The sequence below is a fragment of the Sceloporus undulatus genome, chromosome 6, assembly GCF_019175285.1.
Source record: "Sceloporus undulatus isolate JIND9_A2432 ecotype Alabama chromosome 6, SceUnd_v1.1, whole genome shotgun sequence".
In the NCBI taxonomy this organism is placed as follows: domain Eukaryota; kingdom Metazoa; phylum Chordata; class Lepidosauria; order Squamata; family Phrynosomatidae; genus Sceloporus; species Sceloporus undulatus.
In genome coordinates this window covers 89,218,869-89,246,748 of record NC_056527.1, presented here as the reverse complement: position 1 = coordinate 89,246,748, position 27,880 = coordinate 89,218,869, and the positions used below count along the sequence as shown (strand labels likewise).

The window sequence follows — 27,880 nt, the reverse complement described above, 5'->3', positions numbered from 1 at the left end:
GCAACAGTCTTAAATAGGTATGTATGAAGTACTGTAGTCTTTAAACTAAATAATAATAATAACTATAACCATAACCACAACCACAACATAATTCAGTGGGCTGTAGTCCACCAAATCTTAACAAATCATAAATGTATTAGTCATTTAAGGCACCATAAGACTACTTGAAAGGAATGTTTTCTTTATGTATGGCAAACCGATGCTCAGTCTAAAGCTGCAGAAATTGTCATGAGAATTTGGGATTTACAGTTGTTGTTGTTGTTTTTAAACTACCTCAATTGCCTACAAAAGGAAGTTTTCATACTTAAATTCTACTGTATTTTGTATTTTTGCAATATTTCATTTCAATGCTAAAAAAAATTAAATAACTATACCGCAGTGTGATGGCAGAAAGTTGGATTCAGCACAAACAATCTGGGAAAAGCTCACTTAAAAAAACCTATAAAAGCAACAACACAAGAAATAAGATAACCTGGGAGGAAAAGTGTCTCATTCCTCCCACACAGCATACCTGGTTAAAGTTGCTTACCTGATATCTGGCTTTCTTCATTTTCTTCGTGTTATATTTGGAAACATGCTTTATTATCATGTCTACTTTGTTCCTGAGAATCAAGTGCCCTTCAGCCTACTCAGGATGCATCTAGATTGCAGAAATCAATGCAGTTTAACACCACTTTAACTGCCATGGCTCCATCCTACAGAATCCTGGGATTTGTAGTTTTGTGAGGCACCAGCACGCTTTGTCAGGAAAGGTTGGAGACCTTGTAAAACTACAAATCCCAGGATTCCATAGGATGGAGCTATAACACTTAAAGCAATGTGAAGCTACATGATTTCTACAGTCTAGATGCACTCTTGGAGTCAGCCCTGCAGGGACAAGGGAACATTTATACAGAGCCAGCAATGGGTCCCAACAGAACTCTCAAACTGGTTTACAAAACTGAACTTTTGTTCATGTTTCTTGGAAGGGTTTATACAGTCTTAAATCTTTCAAAGCATTTATGTAACAGCTTGATAAATACCAATCCCACTCTGGGGAAATCCCCAGTTGTTAAAACACTACAAAGGATGATATTTGTAAAAATATGAAGGTTTAGAAGTGAAACGCAAAGTGTTCTCCCTTGAGGAGATGAACCTATTTTCTTGTAATGTGTGTAATTCAGGTAGGTGTGTGTGTGTGTTTTCCCTTGCTACTCCAAACAGCTAAACCTAACACACTGAGGCATGTGATTCAAAGCCACCTGAAGCAAACTCTAAGCTGTTTTCAACCCTGTTCCATGCCCCTCCCTTTGGTTGGCACACCTCATAAATACAATGCAAAAAGGAAAGAGAAAGGGAGGGGGGAAGGGGGGAAAAGGAACCTTTGGTATGCTGTTGTTGCTGTTTGCTCCAAAGAATGACAACCATGTTCCCCGGCTATTAAGGGTTTCAGACCTGTCCAAGAGGAAACACATATTTGATGATGACACAACCTTTGTTGGTGTCGTTGGTTAACGTAAGGGAACTCCCACAGGGAAAGGCTTAAGAGCACTACAGGAAGGTTGAGAGGCTTGTCAGACAGAGCCAGTAAATCAAAGGAGAGGAAGAGAGACAGTTGGTGTGTGCATTTAGTTCTCAGCAGATGCCAAGATGAGTGCCAGTCAAGGTCTCTACCACTTTTCTTCTGGATCTCTCCGGGGTGCTGCTGGAGGATGCAGCTTTGCACCTGCTGGAGGTTACTACTATCACCGACCATCAAGTTTACATGGTGGAAGCAGCAGCACCCGCATCCCCATGTCCTTTGGCAGACCCCTCTGGCTTGCCTCAGATGCTGGGGCAGGGTGGAGTGGCTTTGGTGGAAGCCATGGAGACCTCTTCATGGGGAGGAATGAGAAGCAGACCATGCAGGAATTGAACGACCGTTTGGCTGCCTACTTGGAGAAGGTGCACTCCTTGGAAAAGGCCAACAGTCAGCTGGAAGGATGCATTCGGGAGTGGCATGAAAAGAGGTCTCAAGGCATGAAGCATGACTTCACGGATTACGAGCAGAACATCTTAGACATGCACGAGCGGGTAAGAGAAGAAAAAGAAAAGCAATAACAAAAAGGATGCATTCTGTTTTACCCTTCTCTCATGTTGTTGTTGTTCTGGTTGTGTGCCTCCAAGTCATTTTTGACTTATGGTGACCCTAAGGCCATAATATCATAGGATATCACAGGCTATCATGGGGTTTTCTTGGCAAGTTTCTTCAGGGTGATTTGCCATGGCCATCCTCTAAGGATGAAAGAGTATGACTTGCCCAATGTCACCCAGTGGGTTTTTATGCTCAAGAGCGGGGATTTAGCCCTGATCTTCAGAGTTGTAGTCCAACACTCAAACCACTACACCAGGCTGGCTGCCTACCTTTCTCCCTAAGGGAAATTCAAGTACACAGGCAGACCATATGCTCTGGCTATACTGTTTTATAAGCATTGTAAATGCTACCCCAAATGATTAGTTCTGCTCAACTTCTGCAGAACATTATATGTGTGTGTCCTCAAGGAAAGGTTACATCAATTTTGGAGAGTTGCTTTCCATTAGGAGGGTAGGTCCAGAAGGTGCAAAGGGTGCAAGGTGGATAGCCCTGAAATGGGTGGGTGGGATTAAACAGTTAATTATTCTCCCTAATTGGTTTTGTTTTCTTTTTTGACCGATAATTATTTATATTTTTATATTGCTTTTGCTTCAGTGAGCTCAGGTTGCATCTTGTTGTTGTGGACCTTCATGTCATTTCCAATTTATGGCAACCCTGTCATGGGGATTTGTTCAGAGAAGGTTTGCCATTGCCTTCCCTTGAGGCTGAGAGCCTGCAACTTATCCAAGGTCACCCAGTGGATTTCATGGTGAGTGGGGAACTGAATCCTGTCTCCACAGTCATAGTCCAACATTCAAACCACTACGCCATGCTCATCTATACTGTAGAAATAATGCAGTTTGATACCACTTTAACTGCCATGGCTCCATCCTACAGAATCTTGGAATTTGTAGTTTTGTGAGGCACCAGCACTCTTTGGCAGAGAAAGCTGAAGACCTTCTAAAATGACAAATCCCAGGATTCCATTCCATGGAATTACATCCTTAAAGTATTATTTCCACAGTGTAGATGCACCTTTTATAATATTTTCTATCCTATCTTCCCATCAACCTTATAGGTCAGGCTGATCGAGAAAGTGACTGATCAAAGGTCATGCTATGAAGTCCCTACCTCAAAGGAGACTAAAACATGGATCTGCCACATCCCTGTTCAACACTCTAACCACCGCTAATCATATGACTTTCAGTTCATATGAGTATTCCCATGTATATTTTATCCACACACATATATACATAATGCATAAAGGTGTAAGTCCAATAAGCTATATCCAACTAGAATACACCCATCAAATCACTTAAATTTAGATGAGCATTGACTTACCAAGTTCTCATTGATTCAACAGGTCTACAGTACTGGGGACTAATAATTGTATTTAGCCCAGATTCAGCACTGTAGAATAGATTTGCTTGCATTCCAGCTATGGATATTACAGAATTTAAGAGGATTAGAGACACAAAATATCCTTCAGTAAGGACATACAGTGTGCCTGCATCATACTGTGTGCCCACGAGACTTACGTGGCTTTCAGCATATGCTGAAAGTCGCGCCAAAAGACTCATTGTGCCCCAGAAGGGGTAATGGCGTGCGCACCAAGGGGAATAATGGTGTGTGCTGCGCCATGCTGCACCATGGGCATGAGCCCCATTCTTTTTAATGGGGATTGAGCATACACGGAATTCCCCTTCCATTCCAGAATGGATCCCCCACATAAGGGAAGGATCCACTGTATTAGTCAGTCAACCATTATACATGGCCAGCCAAGGACAAATACAGTCAGCCCTCCATGTCCACAGATTCCTCATCCACAGATTCAAGCATCCACAGCTAAAAATATTTAAAATATATAAAAATTCTGAAAGGAAACCAAGATTTTGTCATTCATATGAGGGACACCATTTTATTATCCACTGTATTTAATGGGACTTGATCCACAGATTTTGGTATCCATGGGGGTTCCTGCAACCAAACCGCAGTGGATACCAAGGGCCTAATGTAGGAAACTGAAATATTGCCACCTCTTTTTCCCCTCTCATAATGTACCTCATTTTTACTATGAACATGGTGGACAGGTCCAGCACAATCAACTCCTGACTGGGAACAGGTGTACATATTGAATTTAGCTAGTGAAATTTTATCTGAGAATTTTGTTCTTTTTTATTTTATAAGAACCTACCCAAAAAGTGGAAATTTGACAGAAAGAACTTACATTTCTAAAAAGTGTGAGAGAAAGCAAAATCAACTGATTCATGCATCCCTACTTAAAGTATCCTGAACAAGCTGTAATAAAATGTTATGATAAAAAATTGTTCATGAACATGTTTACAAGGAGCTTAAAAAGCAAGTATATGGGAAATTATATTGAACAGCAAGCACCTGTTGTAGGGGACCATTTTTAATATCCTTCTGTGAGCAAGCAGCATGACCAAACACTGCTGAGGAAAATGGATTCACTAATTGTTATTATTCATTAGTAAATACAGTCGGCCCTCTTCATTTGTGGCTTTGACTTTTGCAGATTTGATTATTTGCGTTTTTGATTAATATGTTCTCTCTTGGAATCTCTAGGTCCTCCAGCGCAACTCTGCCAGAGGTTAACCTTAGAGTTATGCTGGAGAACCTAGACGTTCCTAGAGAATACACTTCTCTAGGCATTTGTATGTCCTCCAGCATGATTCTATGATCAACTTTGGGCAGATATTGGCCATAGAGTTGTGCTAGAGGATCTAGAGGTGTGTGGTTGCCACCTCCCCAACCCAGCATCCCCAACTCAGCATCTGTACAACCCCAAAAACAGCATGACTTGCCCAAACCAGTACACATGCTGACTCTCTGGGGAAGGGTTTGTAATGTAGGGACAGCTGAAGGAAAAACAGATTAATTGAACAGCTCTGAAAGGCCTAGAAGATTTTCATACTACTTATCTCTTATTCCCAGTTTATTATTATTATTATTATTATTATTATTATTATTATTATTATTATTAGCTTTATTTATAAAGCACTGTAAATGTACACAGCGCTGTACAAAAACCAAATAAAATCAAGAATATATAAAAAGCCTGCCTATGGCGTACAATCTAGAGGTTAAAAGAACAAGTTAGAAAGATCATATCCAGCATTAAAAACATATCCACAACCATACCTTCACTTTACACATAACAGATTAGGAAGCATAACATCTGACATGGTTCTAATGTGGGCTTACCTACATGAAGAATGTATATTTTGGTGACTGGGGATTTTGTGAGTTGTAGATTGTCCACTAAATTCTTTTCAGTTTCTGTTACATTGAAAGAAAGCAGCACAGAACAAGATGACAATAAGATAAATATCTCCAGAAAGCAAGTTTGATTATGTCTTCTATGGCTCAGTCTGCAATTACTTTCAATAATGCAGGAGGACTAGATAGACTAGACAGATTCACTCATGACCTATTACTTCCTGATACAAAACAGTCAGTACAGACACACACAAACGCTCACCCCAACCCATTCAAATAAAGTTATGCTGGCTTAGTACCCTGAGGTAAACATGAAAACAAAAACAAAACACTTTCACAAACAACCCGGATGCACTGTCTCCCTTTGCCTAATGGTAGGGTCAGCCCAGCTACAGAATGATGTCTCTAAATCAGCGGTTCCCAACCTGTGGGTCGGGACCCCATTGGGGGTCGACTGACCCTTTCATGGGGGTAGCCTAAGACCATTGGAAAACACCTATTTAATTACAGTTATGAAGTAGCAATGAAAATAATTTCATGGGTTTGGGTCACCACAACATGAGGAACTGTATTAAAGGGTCACGGCATTAGGAAGGTTGGGAACCACTGCTCTAAATACATATGAGAGAAACCATATAAGAAAGTGGGTCATTCCCCTCTAACTATATAGTTTAAAAAAAGAAACCTGCAAACACATAATTTCCGTCTCACTAAGAATTTTACAGGGACTTTTAAGAAAGCTCTTTTTCAAACACACATTTCCATGCATAAGTATGACGTTCATTTGGACTCATAATAAAACCTATGCAGCTAATAATCCCTGTGACTAATCCGATTAATGACTTCTGACTTCGCACTGCCATATAAGGCGAGATGCCAGGCTATTCTCAAACTTACAGTTGAATTTTGGAAGCGCATTTGTGGTTCTGAATGAAGATACATTTTGTACCACCCAGAAGCTTGAGAAAATTTCACAATGAGCATTCAGTGGCAGGACTCCAAAGGGTTGTGTAATTCCTCCCATATAGTAACAGCCCCTGTTCTGGAGGACCTCTGTGGGATTAACACCAGTCTTTTTAAAATATGAGTTTGGAACCATTAATTTTTGCATAGAGCTCCCAGAATCCCCCAGCTAACTTGGCTATTGCTGACTGACAGGTTCTTAGAGGTGCAGCCAAAAAAAAGTGAATTCTCCAAGGTGTATTTAGAAAGAAGTCTGAATCCTTCTCCCCTTGGATTTGGAGCATGGCTTTTCTTAACTTGAATCGATGTGAGAGGGAGCTTTGCCACATGGAGAAGTCATCTGCCTGGTCCCAAAAAAAGGTTTTGTCTTAGGTAATGATAGAAAGCCATGCTACAATGGTAGTTGGAGTGTTGAACTGGGATTTCTTGGGCACATTACACTCATTCAACTTAAGAAGGCAACAATGGCAAACCTTCTCTGAATATAAAGTCAAAGGCTTTCATGGCTGGCATCCATAGATTTTTGTGGGTTTTTCAGGCTATGTGGCCATGTTCCAGAAAAGTTTCTTCCTGACGTTTCACCAGCATCTGTTTGCCAGCATCTTCTCTGGCGAAATGTCAGGAAGAAACTTTTCTGGAACATGGCCACATAGCCCGAAAAGCCCATAAAAACTTCCCTGAATACATCTTGCCAAGAAAATCCTATCACTGGGTTGCTGTAATTTGGAAGCAACTTTAAGGTACATAACAACAGCAACTTAAGTAATGGCATGGGACTCACACAGTAGAAATCTGTGCTTTTTCCTTTGTTTTGCTGCTACTACAGTAATCCACAGAGGTCAAGGAAACTATGGGTATGTTACCTATCAAAAATTATTATATTTCATCCCAGACTTTCCTCCCTCTGTAATTTCATCCTGTGTCATATGCTTAGGGTTGGTCAGGGATTTTGTTTGGTTTCTATTTTAAAGGGAGCTGTCCTGGCTCACATCTCCTGGAATAATATGTGGATTAGATCACACTCATCATCTGAATCTTGTACAGTGCGCCCACGCCATACATGGGCACGCTATACATGGCTTTAACCTTATGCGGAAGGTTAAGCTGCCGGGAAATAAATGACATGCATGCCTGTGGCACATGTGCTGCACTGAATGCTGGAATGCTCCCCATTGAAACTAATGGGGTTTGAATGTACACGTTTTCCCCATACATGGGGGGGGGGGGGTCTGGAACAGATCCCCGCATATGGGGAGGGCCCACTGTACTTCTCCAGCTTTTACTTTAGAACATACTGGGGCTGAACGGACTGCTCCTTTCAGCATCGGATCAGGACTGTGGCAACTACACACTGTGGCCCCAATCTGGCCTTTCCACAGTGCACTACAAAAAGTGGCTCCTTTTTGTGCCACTGAAAGGCTGCGATAGCTGGTGGTGCTGCAGCTTTTTGATGCTCCTTTGACGCTGTGTCATCTGCACACAGTGGCAACAGAGTGTCATGATGCCACTTCCCATGTGATGGGGTATGTGGTATCATGCCAGCATGTGGGCAGTGTCAGGGCGTGCATCATCCAGATGCTAAGACCCACTCCAGCCCTTTGATGCTGGTCTGCCAAGGCTCACTACAAGTTTTTTTCAGAACCTATTTCTACTGGACAAGGAACAATAATTCTTATCTATTGTGCAGCAATGATTAGTCTACTAATTTGTCATAGTTTGTCAGCTATCAGGACAATCTAGTGGCTCATGCACTGATGTAAATCCCAGCTCAGTAACAGACCAGCACAATACACCAGGTATGAGCCATTCCTGCAGACTCCTCTAATTGGTGCTGCCAAGACTGGTACCAAAACTAGGCTTCTCCAGCTTTCCCAAGATTGCCTAGTAAACATTGCCATTAAAGTGCCTATTAAACACTTGATATGTCTAGCTTCCCTCCCATTTTAACAACTGCACATTATCAGTTTTCCAACTGTGCAATTAGTTTTTCAGTAGCACATTTTGCGGCCAGTAAAAACCCTGTACCAAAATGTGTATTTTAGGATAATGTATATTTAGAAGAGCATTTAGAAGTGGGTATGAGGGATAATACATGTGCAGTGTATATTTAAATATGTATTTATAGCATATATACAAGAGCTAATCAAGCTCTCAATAGAAGCCAAAATGACTAAACTGAGACTATCATATTTTGGATATATGTAAACTTACAGCGCTTTATAAATAAAGGTTAATAATAATAATAATAAATGATAATGCTAGGAAACATTGGAGACAGTAGGAGAAGAGGATGATCACAAGATAGATGGATTGACTCAGTCAAGAAAGCCACAGCTACCCTTAGTTTGTAAGACCTAACTCTTTTAATAACAAGGTGCCTTAGAGGTCTCTCATGCATAAATTGAAATTGACTTGATGGCAATTAACAATTTATGCCAGAATTTTATGCAAATATTTTGAAAAGATTTATGTAACAAAACATGCAAAATTGATGGACTGCAAATAAATTGATCCACCCATCCCAAAGGAAACTCAAAAAACAGTACATTCCTGTTATGAGGAAATCTATGTTCTCCAGATACGTTACACTACAACATCCCTCCCCTGCCTGCATAGTAAAGAAAGCTTTCCGTTTCCTCCAGATGCACCATCTCCATGTGTTACAGTCCAACATACTTGTAAGGTGCTGTTTGGCAAAGTATCTTCCTCATTATAGATTTCTTTTTACTGCTTTTCAGTTTACCAAAATAGATTAGGTTCCTTCCTCCCTATCTGCAATTCTTGTTTCCCCTCATCTGCATTCATTGGTTATCTTGTGAAGAGCTTTCCAGTTCTGCTGGGTTTCCATTTTGTTGCCTTTCCTAGATACTCAGCATGCACCTAAATATTGGATGTGCCTTCCCCACACTGCCTCCATCACCATGCTCATTTCCCAGCCTCAATTCTTCACTTAGATTTTTACCTGCTGACCTGACAAGTGGAGGAAACATTCACACATCCTATTTTGAAAATGTGTTGCATGTGTGTGCTTTGTAGTCTTGTGGACCGATTCTTCAACTTGACAATTTACCATCGTTGATTTATTAGTTGCTTGCTCAAAGAAGAGTAAAAGCTGTAGATTAATGAAAAGCAAAATGTGAAACTGTACAACCTTTTTTTAAAAAAAGTTGTGGTAGCAAGGAGCAAGGAACTGGTTCAGTTCCATCAATCATTATTTCTGTTTTGGTGACTCATCTGAGAAGCTTTACAAGGGATTTATTTACCTCCCAGTTGCTCATGGGGAGGTCTTCTACCTCCACAGGAACAACATGGATGATTATCTCATAAATTAATTCAGGATGTTGTGCAGGACGTTTTCTCACAACATCCTCCTACTACCCATATCACCACCCAGTTTCCTTTTGATATGACTCTTTTGCTCATATTCAGGAATCTCAGAGGCTGTCCTCCACTTTAAATTGGTTGAAAATTGTTTTTGTGTGTGGTGTGTGGTGTGGTATCTTCTGTTATCACGTTATTTTGCTCTCTTGCTTAAATAATCTGAACTATATGCTGGACCTAGATATGGCATTCTAGGGCCTGAATACCAATGCTAGTCCTATTAGTATAGCCCCTTTGAATAAATGAGATTTACCTATGTAAATCTCTGGGTTTGCTCTAGTTGAGACTAATCAAAAGGATTCAAACCTATGTTGTACAAGGTGAAGAAGGGAGAAGAATTTGACTGGAAAGTAGACAAGTGTTCCTTCGATGTGGCAGGTTCTTGGTATGTCAGTGTGATTTCCAGGTCTGGTCACACTACATAGTTATAGCACTCTGATTCTATTTTAGCTGGCATGGCTTCTTCTTGTGGAATCCTAGAATTTTTAGTTTGATAAGGCACTAGAGCTCTCTGGCTAAGAAGTCTAAATCCCAAGAGTCCATAGATTTTATTCATGGAAGCAACAATGCAACCATCACACTGTATTTGTAAAATGTGAAAGTGACCACCCTCTAAGAGAGGGATGGACAGGAATTTCATTTCAATTTATTCTTTGTAAGAATTAGTTAAAAATTTTGAAAATTTCATCTTATCTATGATGAACATGATTTAAAAAAAGGAAGGAATGAAGGTGAAAATGTAGGCCTCTCTCACTATTGCTGCTGATGTGAGGAGAGATTGGTAACACACCTCCTTTTGTGTTGGCTATAGTTTTATTTTTAGAAGGCTGATAACATTTTATAGCTATCTATGGCCATTTAGGCCTTAACTGATGGAAAGGCTGGAAATGTTATTTCTTTTAAAATCTCTCCAGCAGTAAACTAAAAAAACTCTTCCCCAATCTATGAAGAGAGAAATGCTTTTTTACTGATACAGTTATAGTTCTTCCAAGGAAAAATGTGTCATATTATATTGGCCAGTGATGCATTGACACCTGGAAGATAACATTACCTGGAAGGCAACATGACTTCACTGCATTTCTTACACATTGTCTAAAATCCCACCCCAATTCCTATTCAATTTGAACTTGCTTCCTACTGAGCATGAACAAGACCAGGTTGTAACTCAAACCACAGGTCAAGGAGTACGGTCCTGTGTGTGCTTGTTCCAAAGCTTGAATTGTTCACAACAAATGTTGTTCCCTTGTAAGGTTGCATAGCAGATTCTGTAGTATCCTGGGGCTTAAGTCAATGGTGAATAAGGCCATACGCCCTGTTATGAACATCTCTCTTTCTACCATCTCTGTTTTTTCTCCCTCTCTCTTTCTACCACCCCTTCTAACTCTCTACCTAATAGCTGCCAGTGAACAGTAACCGCTAGTAACTTTCATGTCGGTAAATGGGTGAATCTGCTCTGAGTTTTAGGCTAAAGGAGCTGTCCAAGGTGCTAGACTGTATGACCCCTCCCATTCCTTTAAAGTTCGAGCTAAAAACCAGAACAGATTATTTTCCCTGATAAAATGGAAGCCACCAACCACCATTGCCACTGAGATCTGAACTGCAGGCTAATAGTGGAATTGTCACTTGGATTGAGGGCTGCCTACAGTTTGCCCATCTCTATGTACACGAATGCAGCTTAAAATTCGTGTGTTTGTTTGCTTAGCTTATGCATAGATTTTGTTTGTTTAGCTTATGCACAGATTTTCTCCAAACATAGAATAGATGGCAGCTTACAGCTAGCTAAAGCAAAGTGCAGCCAAACAATAGACATATATCCGTGTATCTTCTCTCTAATTGTTCAAATAGTTTAAAAACATCATCTTTCCAGGTGTTTAAATATTTCAAAAGTTTTATATTTCAACCTAATGGACAAATATATTTAAAATAATAAAGTATAACTACAATCATAACAACTCCAAAACATGTAACTGAAATGAAGAAAAGCAGTTGATACAACTGACTAATCACCCAAGTCAAATGCCTTGGCAAAGAAAAGAGGGGTTAGTTGGCACCAGCTGTATCTCTATGGGGAGGATATTCCACAGTTAGGGTGCTACAACTTACAAGGCTCTCTCCTTTGTTGACACATACTGTAGCTGAATAATTTAGGGGGCCCAAAGGCCCATGTTCCCCCAGCCTCATATCAGCCTGTTCGGATGATGCAGGCCAAAAAAACCCAGACTGGGATTGGGCAGACCAGATACCAATTCAGGAGTCCCAGTGCAATCCCAGCACAAAAAGACCTTAGCAGGGGTCAAAATGACTCAATGTTTGCTATGGAGTTTCTCAGAAAATCAGTGGCAACACCTGGCAGACTGGATGGCCCCACATGCCATTGCTGCTACTGAGAATGCCCTCATTTCTGAGTATGACATGGAAATGGGGTGCATGGTCATGTTGGAGCAGCCAGGTGCCCTGTTTCCACATCAGATATGATGATGGAGTTTTTTACAGTAGCAGTGATGGTAGAGGAAGGTAAGAGGCACACGGCAGTAGCAGGTCCATCGCACAGCTTTGGCCAGACATGTAAACAACCTCCCATCCTCACATCAGCCCAGGGACCAACCCAGGTTAGGACCCAGGTCAGGATAGTACAGGCTTGGCTTATGCTATCCTGACCCAACTGCTCAGGCCCTAGAAGAACAATCTCCCCTCCTGATTTTAGGTCATTAATATGCTGATAAAGCTAATTAAATTACCTAGAATAAGTTAATAGAGCTTAAAGAACACAGATGCAGGAACTTCCCCAGTGCAGGTTTGAATTCAGAATGAGATGGGTGTTTAGTGTCAAATTTAAGCTGGAAAAGATAGTGTTAGTCTAAGTCCAAAGTAATCTTTCTGAAGTCATGTTCTTGAGAATTTTCATTTGATACCAACAACAAACAAAACAAAGCAGTAGAATATGAAGCTGTAAAGAGGAGGTTGACTTAAGATGTCATCTTTCTATTTCCAGAATGTGCTGATTACCATATTCTGCCATGACAGCATATGATGACTACTATATTTTAGATGCTGAGCAGGAACTGGCTCACTTCTCCTTAAAATCAATGTGATCATATTTGTAATTTACTTCAGCAAATTTTAAAAATTATCCTCAAATCTGTCCATTTTAAGGTGCCACAGGGTTTATTTTCCAAATGCCAGAGGGCCTAACTCCAAATACTATTCCCAACTAGAAACCCATGGAATCAATTTTTGAATGGTATGTCAACAGCTACATAAAGCTAATTGGGAATAGCTATTGGATCTGAGCCATTGTTCACAGACTGAAAGTCCCACCAAGAGCAGAACTATCTGCCCAGATTCCAAATTAAGATATTTTCATTCTGCTTTCACAACAAGATTAATTCTATGATTATTACTTACAGATTGAGACTGGACGGGTTAACAATGCAGGCATTGTTCTACAAATTGACAATGCTAAGATGGCAACTGAAGACTTCAGGCTCAAGTAAGTCTTTCATTGAATTCCTCATCTGTTCTTGAAAGCTGAAAAATGGGCAAGGACATGGAGACTAGATTTAATCTTTAATAATCAAAGTGATAGCCTTGGACAATAGAATGAACCTACTTCCAAACAGCATGTTATAGATTAAGTATGGTTAAAGGGGTTTTTTTATGACCCTATGTAAGTCTTTGTATCCTTTCATTCTTCCACTAAAATAATCATACACCATGTGAGCCACACCATCAATAGAGAGAAGGCCTGAAGAATTATGAGGACAGTACAGCCAGTTTCCTTTTGCTCTCTCATGGAACAAGTCATGAGATCTTCTTGGCTAGCACCGAAATGCCAACACACCATCTGATGCATAGACTGGTGGTGTTAAAGAAGGCATATTCAAACCAGGCATGCACATTTCCAAACATATGCTCCTTAGTTAAGAGGTGAAGGTGGAAGTGCATGTCTTTTTCTATCAAAATGAGCATGTGCAGGAAGGGAGCAATAACTGCCTCCTTGCATCCCACTTTAGCTCACTGTTCCCTGTTGCATGAAGCCGTTTCACTTTAGATGTGCTCACTTATTATTAGAACTGGGTGCAGTGGTAACTTGTGGCTGCCATGACAGTGGGTTGATGAATCTGTACTAGGTGCTGAACTTTCCAAGCTCTATCCAAGATGCTTATCCTACCTGGGGACAAGACCTTATGTATGTCCTTTAAAGTTCGACTGGATGGATTCACCACTCCACTTACATGGAAACCACCAGTCCCACTGAGTGGAGGGGAAATGGCTTAAATCAACCAAATGCAGAAGGGAAAGCTTCAACCCTTACCCCTAAAACTCACTGTGAGTTAAACCATCAAGCCCACCCTTGCTTTATAAGTAAATGGGCAAATGTGTGTTGAAGAAGCATGTACTTGTCTGGTCTGCTCTAAAGCTGATCCGTCAAGAATATAGTGGGACAGGGCACCCAAGGGTAAGCATCTCTCAAGTGTGCAGAAAGGGAAGAAATGCATAGTTACAGAAATGTGACTGATATGCTAAGGATGGGCAACCTACATCCCTAGAGCAGTGAAGTAGATTCGAGTTGATTGACTCGGACTCCAGTCAGACTCAAGTTGCTTCAATTACTTGATTTGGACTTGATACGGCAATACATGATACACTGACATAACTTGACTTCTGACTTGTATATTTTTAATGACAGATTTGCTGGTGTCATTCACTTTGTGCAACAGGCAAGAGCTGCCATCATAGCATGGGGCACATTTCTCAAAGGAGAACTGCAAGTGTGTTGTTTGGCAATGGGCTTGAGGTAGAAAGATCCTTCTAGAGCTTTTCAAATACTTTAGAAGGTTACTCCAGTGTGCACTGGAGACAGGCTGCTGAGCAGACCTCAACCCCCATCTCAAGCCCATTGCTTAATGCCTTTGCTGTTCCCTTCCAAGAAAAGCACCTTGCCTCCTTTTTCCCCCCTGTCAAGACTCGACATCAGACTTGAAAGTAGAGACTTGAGACTTGGAGTAAAAGGTTTAAATACATCCCCACTCTAGAGCAACATGCAGCCCTCAGCCTGATTTCAAAAGGCTTTTGCACATGTTCACTTCAGGTTCCAGCCCACTGGATTGGGAGGCAGAAGAGGAAGAGACATAAGGGAGAGGCAAAGTGAAACAGGGAAAAATACAGTAGTACCTACTGCTCTAACAATATCTATTGCTAGCTTCACCTCTGCCTGCTGCTGCCATGAAGCCCTCCTAAAGCATTGAGGACCGAGAGAGAGAGAAAGTTTCCTCAGCCTAACACTAATTAGCATCAGCTTTCCAAGTTTCTAAGAAACATTTTTAAATGCTGAGGGTCAGACAATGTTACATTTTGTTTCTTGAACCTTATGAATGCTGTAAGGTGGAAGAAAGGTCAGGTAGGTTTTTCCAATCCATATAGTTATTATGGCATAAAAATGGAAGATGGAAAAGAAAACATAAGATGTACATTGATGACATCCAAAAAGGTGTAGGTTCAAACCACATGTGGAGTTGTCACAGTCTCCAATGCCCACAACTATATCACTTTTTCTTTTTGACTAAGATATGAGTCAGAAAAAGCTCTTCGGCAAAGTGTGCAGGATGATGTTGAGAATATTCGTAAAGAACTTGACAACATGACAATCATAATAACTGACCTGGAAATGGAAATTGAAGCTTTGAGGGAAGATCACATACTCAAGAAGAAAGAACATGAGAAGGTATGGTTTAAATTTCCTGATATGCTACGACAAGTTGTATAAGTTGCTTTCATGAATTATAAATACTTCTTATGCCTTTAAAAAAAACTAATCTCAAATGAGTTGTTCATGTGAAAGTTGTTCATGTTTTGATAAGTTATGTCATATTTACTTTGGGTTTGCTGGGACCCAGGATGCAAGTTGTATCAACATACTATTGTGTTGTTTGCACCAGGGATGGGGAACATGTGGCCCTCCAGATGCTGCTGGACTAAAACACTCATCATCAGTCATCATTAGCTATGTTGGCTAGAGTTCATGGGAGTTGCAGTTCAACATGTGGAGTGACATATATCCCCATTCCTGACTATGCAGAAAACTGATTCCTGCCCTAATGAGAAGAGCTTCTCCAGTTCTATTCACATTGCATTCCTTTGTATATGAAATGTTTCACTGGTCCCCAAATTTACCCAAAGGCTACAATCATAAGCCACACTATAATTACCAGTGAAAAACATGAGATGATATTAGTACAGGTTGTTTGAGACCAGAAGTCTTTGAATCTAGTTTACTGATGAAATTTTCCACCCTAGAAAGTATTGCAGTTTTGGGGCTTGACCTGAATCCCATCAAAATGTGTGGTTATTCACAAAGGAAAGAAAGTGTTTCCTTAAATTTCCATGGCATAGCAACCATTAGCATTGCACAAACTCTTCAACTGCAGCTGAGCAGGCAAACATTTAATTCCTGTCAATTAAGAATTAACACACTGACTTTTCTGTCTGCTTACTTGGCACAGCATGCCTTTGATGTTATTCCCTGCTGTTTTCTGGGATTATGCCAATAACTTTTCAGAAATCCGTCAATATGGGCTTCTCTTAAAGACATAAGAAGATTCCTGCTAGACCCAACTATCTGGCCCAGCATTTTGGTCCCACACTGGTGAATTAGATGACTGTAAAACCCACAAGCAAGACATGAGCACAATTCTATCTTTCCATTCATGTTCCCCAACAAATAATCAGAGGCCTGCTGTCACTGATATTTAAGTTACCAGAAAGCCATTCTAGTTGCTCCTGATAGCCTTATTCTCACTGATTTTTTTCTAATCTCCCGTTAGAGTTGTCAAATGAACACCCATCACTACAACTTGCTAAAGCAAAGTTTAACTATGAAACAGGAATTCATTTTGTCAGTCCTCAGTTTCAACATTTTATTGCATGATCCTGGGTTCTAGTATGATAGAGAAGGCAGGGATATCTTCTTTCTCCTCCCATGTATAATGGGGATGGGGTCTGAATATGTCTGACGCATATCTTGTCATGAGCTAATAATTCCATTTTAAATCTCTTTTAACTTCTAGACATTCCCTTTGAACCTCTTAAAAGTAGGGCTCCTGTAAAAACACAGTGGTTTGGCTTCCCCATATTCACTCACTGAAGAGATTAAGACCATGCAGAAAGTGCTGCATATCTCCAAACGATTTCTCTGGCCAGCTATTACAGCAGAGGAGGACAAAACTAAATGATATGATAAGTCACTTTGGAGAAGTAAAAGTAAATGTTATTTGTTACACTAAAAATATCAGGTTGTTACCAGTTGTTGCATTACTTTTAAAAAGTTATGATATTGGACTTCATTAAGTCAAAAGTAATGAGCTATGAGTAATGGTAATTTGAATTTGATACTTTTAAGCTCTATTCCCAGCATTTTTAGGAGCTAAGCACTCAGAATCCTACCCCAGTGCAACAATCATCAGTTTCCCTTTCTCCTTTACTATATACAGTGGTACCTCGGGATACGAATTACCCAGCTTACGAATTTTTCGGGATACGAAAAAATCCCATAGGGATTTATTGTTTCGGCTTACGAAGGTTTTTTTGGGTTACGAAAAAACCCCGGCGCTGTTTTAAATGGAGCCGCGGCAGAGCCGCGGCTTTTTTTCCATTAGCGCCTATGGCAATTCGGGTTACGAAGGTTTTTCGGGTTACGAAATTAGCCGCGGAACGAATTAATTTCGTAACCCGAGGGAGCACTTATTATTTTTATGCTAAAGAAAAATCTGAATATGGTTTTCAGAGGCAATATTCAGTTTTCTTGTGCTAGATTCCACAGTTTGATATCCAAAGAAACACCAGTCATGCAAATATAGAACACAAAAGCAATAAGAAAGAGTGTTTTACTGGCTTGTGCTATTTTGTACTTAGAAAATACTTTAAGTATACTTTAGGTATGCATTTAGATGCATTGCAATTTTCCCCTGCAACCAAGCAATCAGCACAGTGCACCTCAATTTGGAGGCTCCTTCAGTCCTGACTGATTTTACCTTCATTTTCTCAGCTTCCCAAAGCCACTTGCTGTATGTAAACCACAAGATGATATTGCAACGAAGGGAACTTTACCAAACCAGTTCAGCTTGCCTAATAATTAGGTTGTTTACATAGTAATCAGATGTTTTCATTCAGCTGCTCCGCGGTAATAATTACAGAGAACCTTTATGGCTTTTGCACGGAAACGTGGCAATAGACAGTTCTAAAAAACTATTGACAGAGATGGAAGGCATGGTTTCAGGTTCAAACAAGGAAGTTCTCTCTCTTACAAAAAAAAAGTTTCAAGCTCTATTACAGTAGGGATGCAGGACTTTTAAAGCTAGAGTGGTTCACATTTTCACAGTATGACATTGCCCAAGCCCTGAGATAGTTTCACAAACTGGCATACACCCCACAGAAAATAATTTGCTTGCACCTTATACCTTGGCTCCTTCTTGAAACATGCCCTCTTCATTGCCTGTCTTACCTTTGAAATATTACTTTAGTCACAGGCAATATAGTTGGCATCTACAGGACTCTTAGGCCAACCCAGTCATCTCCAGTTATTGTTTCTATCTCTTCCAAATTGCAAAATTTCAATCCGTCCCCACATTTCTGGGTTTAACACACCTTCTTTAAAATCTCCCTCTTAGAAACCAGATTACATGATTTATAAGAACCATAGTTTCATTAGATTAGTTTGTGCTGTATGCAAAAAGAGGGTTTCTTCAATGCAGGAATTTGGAGGGGGAAGATCAATTTCCCGCTCAGCTATAGAAACTCACTGGGGGATCTTGGGTGAGTTACACATTCTCGGCCCCAGAAACACCAATGATAGGTTCAGCTGAGGGTCACCATAAATTGAAAATGACTTGAAGGCACACAATAACAACAACAACAACAACAACAACAACCCTGTGTATGTCATAGCCTTCCCCTTGTTTTGATTCTCCTAGTTAATGGTCAAGATCCTGAGTCATGTGTGTAACATGTAACACTCCCTAAACACAGCTCCAACTGCCATATTGTGGAAGAGGGCACTTCTACAACCATTAAATGACCATGGAGAGAGAGGAAGAGGATTGAGCAGCAGGACTGCTACTTGTCCCTGCTGCAGTTTTCCAAAAGGAGAGGAAGAGGAATGACAACTGCTGTGCAGTTGCTTCCCTTCTTCCCCATCTCATGGTGACTGAATGGTTGCAAGAGCCTCCCAGGACATAGTAGTTGTCAGTAGAAAAGGATTGGACAGAATGCAAGGGGCTAATGAAGAGACCCTTGCACCCCATCCAAAATAAGACATGTGTCCACATCATTATGAAATATGTCCTGAGTTATGGTGCCTATGTCACCAATAGGATTCCAGGCTAACAACTCCCATAATAGTACGCAAAGGGATTCTGTAGCATCTTTGAAACTAACTGAAAGAAAGAGGTTGATAGCATGAGCTTTCATAGACTTGAGCCTACTTCCTCAGATGTGTGTTGGATGCATGCATCTGAGGAAATAAGGTCAAGTCTAGAAAAACTGATGCTACCAACTTTTGTCTTTCAGTTAGTCTCAAAGGTGCTACAGAAACTCTTTGCATACTGTTTTCCAGACCAACACGGTTATGTTTTTGAACTCCCATAAAACACTCACAAGAAGTGACGAATCAGCTTCAGAGAAAGAAAAAACATAAGGAGGTGTTTGATTCTCTTCAATTTTCATTTGAAGCTAGGCTGAGAACTCTGTGAAAGGATGGGATGGAAGCACTCAAAAGAAATAATAACAAACAAGCAGCCAAAAGCAATTCATGTTGATCAGAACAAGCAAATTATACCAGGAAAAAGGTTAAAATTCTTGTGTAATGAATAAGTCAAGATGAGAGGTGCAGGGGAGTCATCGAAATAATTAAGGAAACATTCTTGCCTTCCGCCAGGCTCTGGCTCATTAAACCTTCCCTTAGAGCAAAGTCAAGTCTAAATCCAGGCTGAAGAAACAAATATGTTTTTGTCACCTATAAATGAGGATCAAGAATCCTGTTCAACCAGCATAGGCCTCCCAGGACTAGAAAAAGATGTTGGGAATCTCTCTCCAGGCTAAGATTCTGGGTGTCCTTAATTACTTTTTAATGGTTTGGAATGTGAGCCAGAGAGAATGAGGAACACATCATGCTCCACCTCTTCTGCTTCTCCACTGTCATCCCCACTGTAACAGCCTCCCTTTCAAAGTCTATTATGAACCCTTTGGGAAGACATTGCACCACTCTTTTACTGTGTGAAGGTGCTAGTGCCTACTTGACATTAAGGAACAGAAGGAGGAGGCAGAAGTGGCAATGGAAGCATGGTCATTTTGGAGAGTGTCATCCGATATTTCAGTGGAAAAGGAAAGGTCTCCTTCCTTACCACATCCTCCTTCACCCAAATATGTTCAGTGTGGATTCTTGAACAAGCTGCAACTTAAAAGGAAGCACACAGTGGTGCATTCTGGGGACAAAAAAAACCCTGTAGACAAACAAAACTGCAAACCACATCTATACCAGTGAGTGACTAACTAGTTGCCAGCAGGGAGGCAGCAAAGGAAGGACATGATATCAGCTTACAAAGGGCCTGAACAGACAGGCCAAAATAAAGCTGCTTTGGGTCACTTTGGATGTATGCTGTTTAAATGACACATTCATCTTAAGAGGCCAGAAGCTGCACCAAAGCTGCACTCCAGACCTTAGGAGCATTTAAAAAGCATACTTCTAAAGAGACCCGAAGCAGCTTTATTTTGGCATGTCTGTTCGGGCCCAAAGTATTCAATGGGTTGAGATTTTTTCTGTTTCTCACACAATACTGGATCTGAGAGAAGATATGGAAAAAATACAAGAATTTTACGAGATGAATTATTTCTCTATAAATTTTGCCTCCATGACATGGTGAGGGACTATAGCTTTGATGCCTTTAAAGGACATTAGACAAATTTATGGAGGGTAAGTTTAGCCATGTCAATTAGCCACAGAGGCAATATTCAGTGTCCAAGTGAAGAGACCGTGAACCTCTAAACAGTAATTGCTGGGGACCATACACAGGAAAGTGCTATTATACTCATGTCCTGCTTCTGGGCTTCTGGATAGCCACAGGCCTGACCCATCACAGCTCTTCTTATGTTAATAAGAGCTGTGGATTACTTAATTAGTAAATAATATTATCATAAAATGTAAATTAAGGTTTACTTGCAAGCAAAAAAGGCAAAGGCTGCACCCACACTGCAGAAATAATCCAGTTTGACACCACTTTAACTACCATGGCACAATGTTCCCCACTTTGGTTCCACAAGAAACTATAGTTCCCAGAATTCCATATCATTGAGCTATGGCAATTAAAGTGGTGTCAGACCAGATTATTTCTGCAGTGCAGATTTAGTTCAAAGAGTAGATTTATGAAGAGAAAGCCATGCTTAAAACCATCTTTTGTTTCACATCCAAACAGCACAGATGGCAGACAAAGAAACATAACTGTGCAATCTCCTTACTATCTTTCTTGATAGAACGTGTGACATTGTCCTTCTTTACTCCCTCATATCTAGGATATGGAAGCCTATGGTGCATCCAAGGATGTCAAGGTGAATGTGAAAGTGAACACAGCTCCACAAGAAGACCTGGCCAAGATCCTGGCAGGGATACGAGCAGATTATGAAGCAATTATTGAAAAGAACCGCCAAAGCCTTGATGCCTGGTTCCAACAGCAGGTATGTTGTTTTTTAAAAACATTTTAAAAAGCGTAAGCTTAGATGCAGCCAATGGAATCCACAAAAGAAAAAGGAGACACACCTCAAGATGCTGAAAAGATTTTTATTAGCTAAAAAGTTCAATGCATTTCAGGATGTGAGCCTTCTTCAGGGATCTATAATAACATATGACAAGAGGGCAACATATGAATACATGATATCAAATTACATAAGAACATTATTTTGCTTGCACATTTCCTATAGCCTGTACATACTAACTTAAAATCATAATGGCAATATTTCTGGCCCAGGAACTTCAAAAGCATTTACTGGCAGAATAAAAACATGTGAATACAGGTTTGCTTGCTTGCCTGCTTGCTTGCCTGCTTGCTTGCTTGCTTGTTTGTTTATTTATTTATTTATTTATAAATCATATGGGCAGATGGAACAAAGAAGAGATTCAAGGGCACACAAACATATCTGTGATAAAAGGAAGGGGATTGTCTGAAAACTGACCAAAAAAATTAGGATTGAGGAATAGTCAACCTCTTCCTTTAGTTCTGAAGGGAATAAAGATTGTAATTTTAAAATCCAGTTGACCTCCTTTTTCAGCAGAACCCTGTCATTAGTGTATAGCCTGTGGAAGAATTCCTTAAGACTATCCATAGGCTAAAGCACATAGGATTTTAGCTAATACAAGATCATATTTTGCTCATTGTTAAAACAAACAAGATGTAGTTGGATTGATGGAACCCTCTGGGATACAGAAGCCTTCTCCAGACATGTCAGAATACAACCTCCTTCATCCACATGTTGGCTATGGCTGGAGTTAACTCATCTCAATGACTCCTAGTTTTATAAGACTGGACTACTGTATTGTTTCTTGTCATTTCTGGCTTTATTAACACCCACATGTGTTTCCCTGTGTGGGTACAAATAGGCAAATGACAGTGTGCCAGAGCCTATACCTAAATTATTCCACATTCAAAATCATTCTGAAAAACAGAGGTTTTCCCCAGGACACACTGTCAAGCAGTAACCATCCATCTCCAGCAATCATCAGTGGCTGCAGTTTTGTTTCCCACAGTGTCCCAGGATCACACTACATCCAGGGTATTGCAGAGGGTGCAAAATGGTGTAGAGCTAGCTAACACAGTTTCCACTGCTGCCCCTTTCAACAACAGCAACTCTCTCCAAACATATACATGCAAAAGCCCTAAGGCAGAAATAGCAAAAGATCGCCCAGCATAGCGTAAGAGTTCAGCCTACAGAACTCCATTATAACTCCCCATTCACCATCCCCAGGACTCACTGTTTTGCTGTGATAGCCACCTTGAATGGCCATTCTGTGGCAGGTGGAGAGGGGCAAGAGTAGAGAACCATCTGGTTGTATGCCCATAGCTAGATGCAGACTGATGACATCTTCTGCCAAGATGTGCCAGGGTTTTGCCAGATGATGTCATCAGCTTGCATTTGGCTATAGGGCATAGCCAGATGCTTCTTCAGTCTCCTTGGAGGAGGGTATGCTTTGGTTGTTGCGGAGGGTGGAAAGGAATGCCAATCTCAGTGACCAAAAAGGGAAAAAAAGCATGTATAGTGGGCTCATCACTTGCATTATGAAGTGCTTAAAATATGCTTAGTTGGGTCTGTTGACAGCAACAAGAATAAACAAAAACAATCATGTCTGCTTTTTTTTTTTTAAATACTGTAGATAGCAAATGAATCTTTGGAAGAAAAGCCCAAGCAGGAAGAACTACAAAGCAACCAGAAAGAAATTGGTGAGCTGAACCGCACACTGCAAAACCTTGAAATTGATTTGCAGACACACCTCAACAAGGTAACTAATGAGGGCATAGGAGGACACACAGTAAATCATTTTTCTGACACCTCCCGCCCATGTTCAGTCATCTTCTGCTCTGGTTTTAACTTTGCGTACATAAGCTCTGCTAAAAATGACAGCAGAAACATGGAAAATGACAGCAGGAAATGTGGCTTTTGCACTTTTGCAAAAAACATAAAAATTGCCATATCAGGGCAGACAAGCTTTTCTCTCATGTAAGGCTCACAGTCTATGAGTTTCATTTCAAGTTTTCTCCTTGCAGGATGAAATTATAATTTTTACAGAATTGTTAATTTTCTTTTTACATTTCAGAGCATTTTTACAAACATTCCATGAAGGATTTTTTGGTTGTTTTTTTAAAAAGCACACACACACACAAAACCCCTCTAAATTTTTACATAAAGCACTTTTTGTGGGGCAAATTTATTTTGTGCCAAAAATATCCCCAACATTTTTTGCCATTGCTGCTACCAATGGAGTGTGGGGTGTGTGCAGAAACTGAACATTTATTGATGGGGTGTCTCGGTATGTCAAGTAGGTAATCATGAAGGATTAAAACATTCAAAAATATTCTTCTCATCCTTAGTCATAAGAAATTAATGGCCTTCCTGTATATGTCCTACAATATTTGGTACTTAGAAGCATATTAGTTCTCCACCCTGACCGCCTCTTGGCTGTTGTGACCATCCATAAATTTGAGAATAACATTCCCAGAGCCATCACTAGAGAGAGTGAAAATGGACAGTTGTCAGCAGGATAATTTGCTAGGAAATAAATCCATGTTAGAGATGTAATATTTTAATCACTCCTCATATATCCCAATAGACAGACCTGAGTTATCCTTGTTCTAATAAACAAACAAGAGCTTAAGAAAAGTGACTTCTTTGGATTACAGTTCTCAGAATCCCTCGTGTAAACTGGGGTGTGTGGGAAATGCAATCCAAAATATGAACTTTTCTAAATGCTGAGACAAAGAGAGCAACTAGCAAAAATGCTCAGCATCAAGTTTCTATTATTTTTCATAGCATCATTTTACAGACAGGTATGTCACTGAGAAAGTTCCTGTTCACGTAGGCTTCAAATTTCCCTTGTGATCATTTTATAAAAGATTGTTGTGAGTTTCTAAAGGGAATTAGTAGAGATTACAGAGCCTGCCTGGGAGCCATACATAACGGAATACCTTGATTATCTAATCTGAAATGCATAATGGCTGGTTGCAGTGAGTCAGTGGTGATTAGTGAGGAGGATCCCTCCAGAGTCATAGATGCCAATGCCTTGATTTCTCACTTTCTTATCCCCTAACATAATAACTAAATCCTCCTGAGAAATCTAAGGAAACAAAGCACTAGTCTTACAGGCAATGGATCTGCAATGACTCCATCCCATCTCATTTACTGATAAGTCTTACAGGACATCCACTCTCCCAGTCAGAAGGAAGGAAGGAAGGAAGGAAGGAAGGAAGGAAGGAAGGAAGGAAGGATGGCAGGCAGGCAGGCAGGCAGGCAGGCAAAAATGATTAAATATCCTGGCCAGAGTTTGAAAAAAAGTACTTTGGGGAGTTAGAACTCCCAGAGTTCCCCAGTCAGTATGGGCACAGCCTGAAGGAGTTTTTATTGCTCAAAAGACAACTTGTTCAAATAGTACATACACCATTTGTGTAGTTGGCCTGTGGTAAAGAGCAGGTCCTTTACCAGAGCAACTAAATGTAATCCTCTATCTATTTACCTAGCAGTAAACCTCACTAAACACAATCAAACTTCCCTTTGCATAGATTAATATTTGAGTAATAGCTTCATTCTATATATGAACTGTTACATATTCTTAATTTAGATGAGGAAAAAAGGGAGACAACAGTGCAAGGGGAAAGCAGCTATCCAGCTACCCATAGGCATAGGTTAGAGATGTGATGTCTAGAATGGCTGATAGGTAGAAGTTGTATCTTACAAATCCTTGGGTAAATAAGTGTATTTCCTTTGGTTTCTATTTGCTGATCACACACAGTCTAAAATGATAACATCATTGCCATGTTTTGCTCTTTCAGAAATTTTCCCTAGAAAACAACTTGGATGAAACCAGGTCTTACTACGCTTTCCAGCTTCAAAGCATCCAGAACGTAATCTCTCAATGTGAAGAAGAGCTTAGCAAGTTTCGCCATGACATCAAGTGTCAAAATAATCAATACAAGGTTCTCCTTGGAATAAAAACTCGCCTGGAGACAGAGATTTCTACTTATCGCCAGCTTCTGGATGGAAAGGGGTAATGGAAAGTTTCCCTCAGGGAGAAGGTGGGGTGTGAAACCTGTGTCTGGAGTCTGTTTGTTAAGAAAGGATCAGAGAAAGTTACAGCACAACTGAAGCTTGTGAATGAGCAAGTCTGAAAACAGGCCTCAGGACAAAGTGTAGAGACCACACCTGAAGTATAAAATATATAATATTTAGAGATACTTTTAGATCGCATGCAATATATGCAGTAGATGCTAACCCTGCAGAAATGCAACACATGACAGAAGGTGTCATACATGCAGCCCCATATCTGAAATATGAACATCTGAAGATACTTGCTGTGACCATGCTGGCTCAGGGCATGCTTCACTATATGCCAGCCTCTCCTAACCTGACACTCTCTACAGATTAGGCTACAACTTCCAATACTCACCCTTGGATGGAGATGATGGAAAATGTAATCTAAATCATCTGGGGGTTTTAGGTTGGGGAAGGCTGCTAGGCATTCCAAACCACCAGTGCCTATGGATAACTGAACTCATTTTCCCCCACGGTTATTTTTGTTCCATGGTGTCTGTCTAGTTAACTGACTCAGAAACTAACATGTTTTTGAAAAACAAAGAAGCACCATGCAAATAATTCTGGCTTGGTCTAGTACTAGAGCTGTTGTGGCTAAAGAGCAGGGTATAAATACTATAAATAAACAATTAATAGAGTACCTTTTGTAAGGTACTTGGAGAGGAAAAAGGGACAATATTATAACATTTTCCAGGAAACAAGTTTTTCGGATAAAGATCAAGGTGATAACTTAATGCTTAACTGTGAAAGTTGTCTCACAGACATTTAAGAGATGAGGATGAGAAATGAGGCTGGATAGTGGATTGCTATGAGAAACAGGCAGGAGGGAAGAAATACTTTGGAGAATGTTGGTAAAAGAATTTTTTTTTACACCTTTCCATCTTTACATTCCATATAAACACAGAAGGGGATGTAAGATTTCTGAGCATCAGGATGAACCCAGAAAGAAATTTAAAAGAATAAACTTCCTTCAGGGGTTACTAAGGGGGGAAATAAACACATTTGCACCAAGGAAAGTAATTTATGTGTCCTTTTCTTTTACTGTTTCCCAGGATGACAAGCTCCACTTCAAGCTTGAAAGGTAAAAGTCCTTATTGTTATAGTTGGAAAAAGTTATGGAGGGATTTAAAATAGAATTTTACATATTCATGGGCCCCAATCCAATTGTTACTCCCAACTGGAGCAGACCCATTGAATCAACATGGACCCTGTAAATCAATACTTACATGGGTGGCATTAATTCAGTGGGTGTCCTCCTGCTGAAAGTAACAGTTAACTTCAGGCCATAAAGAATAGGGCTATAAATGGCTAATTGCTATGATGGTTCTATCTTTCCTCCAGTATCAGAGATAATATGTCTCTAAATCCTGCTTCCTGAGAAGCAATAGTAGCAGAAAGCCATTATCCTCGTGTACTGCTTGTGGGCCTCTCAGAGGCAGATACTTGGCCACTGTAGGAATAAGGAAGCTGGCCAAAGCTTGCTCTGATTCTGTGAACACTTTTTGTGTTTTTGTTTTCTTTTAATAACATGGCTGGGAATCATGTGGCCCTCCAGATATTGAAATGCAATTCCCAGCAGCTCCAACTGAAATAGGTAATGATGAAGGATGCTGGGAACTTCAATTTAACAACTGGCTGTCAAGGGAACATCATTCCTACCCCAGATGTATAGTCACATCTGTTCAGTATGGATGTCTCAGGACAAAGCCCACATGCCGTATATGGGCCATTTGCCTCATAATCCAGCTGTCAATATGAAGCAGATGAGCTCACTTAAGTCACGTTTATGAAAGCATTCTTACATTCAGAACATATCATAAAGTACTTTTTAAACAGAGATTCAGGTGTGTGGGCTGAAAGAAGACCCACCAGATCACTGCCCTCTAGAATTCTACTTTAAGTCTGTTTACTTCTGTAACTCTAACAATAAGAATAATTACTATGTTTGTTTTAACATTTTGCACTTTTGTGCATCAAGAAGCCAAAATAACTTAAAATACATGAATGAAAATCCATTCTATACACCACAAATACAATAACTGTGAACAGAACACAAGTCTGAGTTGACTTGTATGTGAGAAAGGAGATTGCAGTTGTCACCTATGCCCACTTATCTTCTACACATCATGGAAATCAGTTAAATGTACTTCTGACTAGGCACATATAAGATGTAAAACACCCACACCATCATGTCTCATATTTTGACAGTTAGATGTCAGTGTGTCCTAATTTCAGAGTGTTCTACTGATCAAGCTGTTTAAAAATGAGTGTACACATTTCAGGTTTCCAGGAAAAGTGGAAGTGTCCTCATTCCCAAGAATCTTTATCCATACAACAAATCATATAGTGATATGATGATGA

At 40.2% G+C, this 27,880-nt stretch overlaps 1 protein-coding gene across 1 annotated transcript in view; it reads left to right on the top strand.

Annotated features, from left to right (window-relative positions):
- The first annotated feature begins 1,589 nt into the window (after nt 1–1,589).
- Nucleotides 1,590–27,880, top strand: part of LOC121934239 (keratin, type I cytoskeletal 23-like) — a 26,765-nt gene continuing 474 nt past the window's right edge. The window contains exons 1-7 of the mRNA XM_042474537.1: nt 1,590–2,052; nt 13,084–13,166; nt 15,245–15,401; nt 21,239–21,400; nt 23,091–23,216; nt 25,261–25,475; nt 26,572–26,600. Coding sequence (XP_042330471.1) covers nt 1,630–2,052; nt 13,084–13,166; nt 15,245–15,401; nt 21,239–21,400; nt 23,091–23,216; nt 25,261–25,475; nt 26,572–26,600 — 1,195 coding nt within the window. The 5' untranslated portion in view covers nt 1,590–1,629. The remainder of the gene's footprint in view (nt 2,053–13,083; nt 13,167–15,244; nt 15,402–21,238; nt 21,401–23,090; nt 23,217–25,260; nt 25,476–26,571; nt 26,601–27,880) is intronic.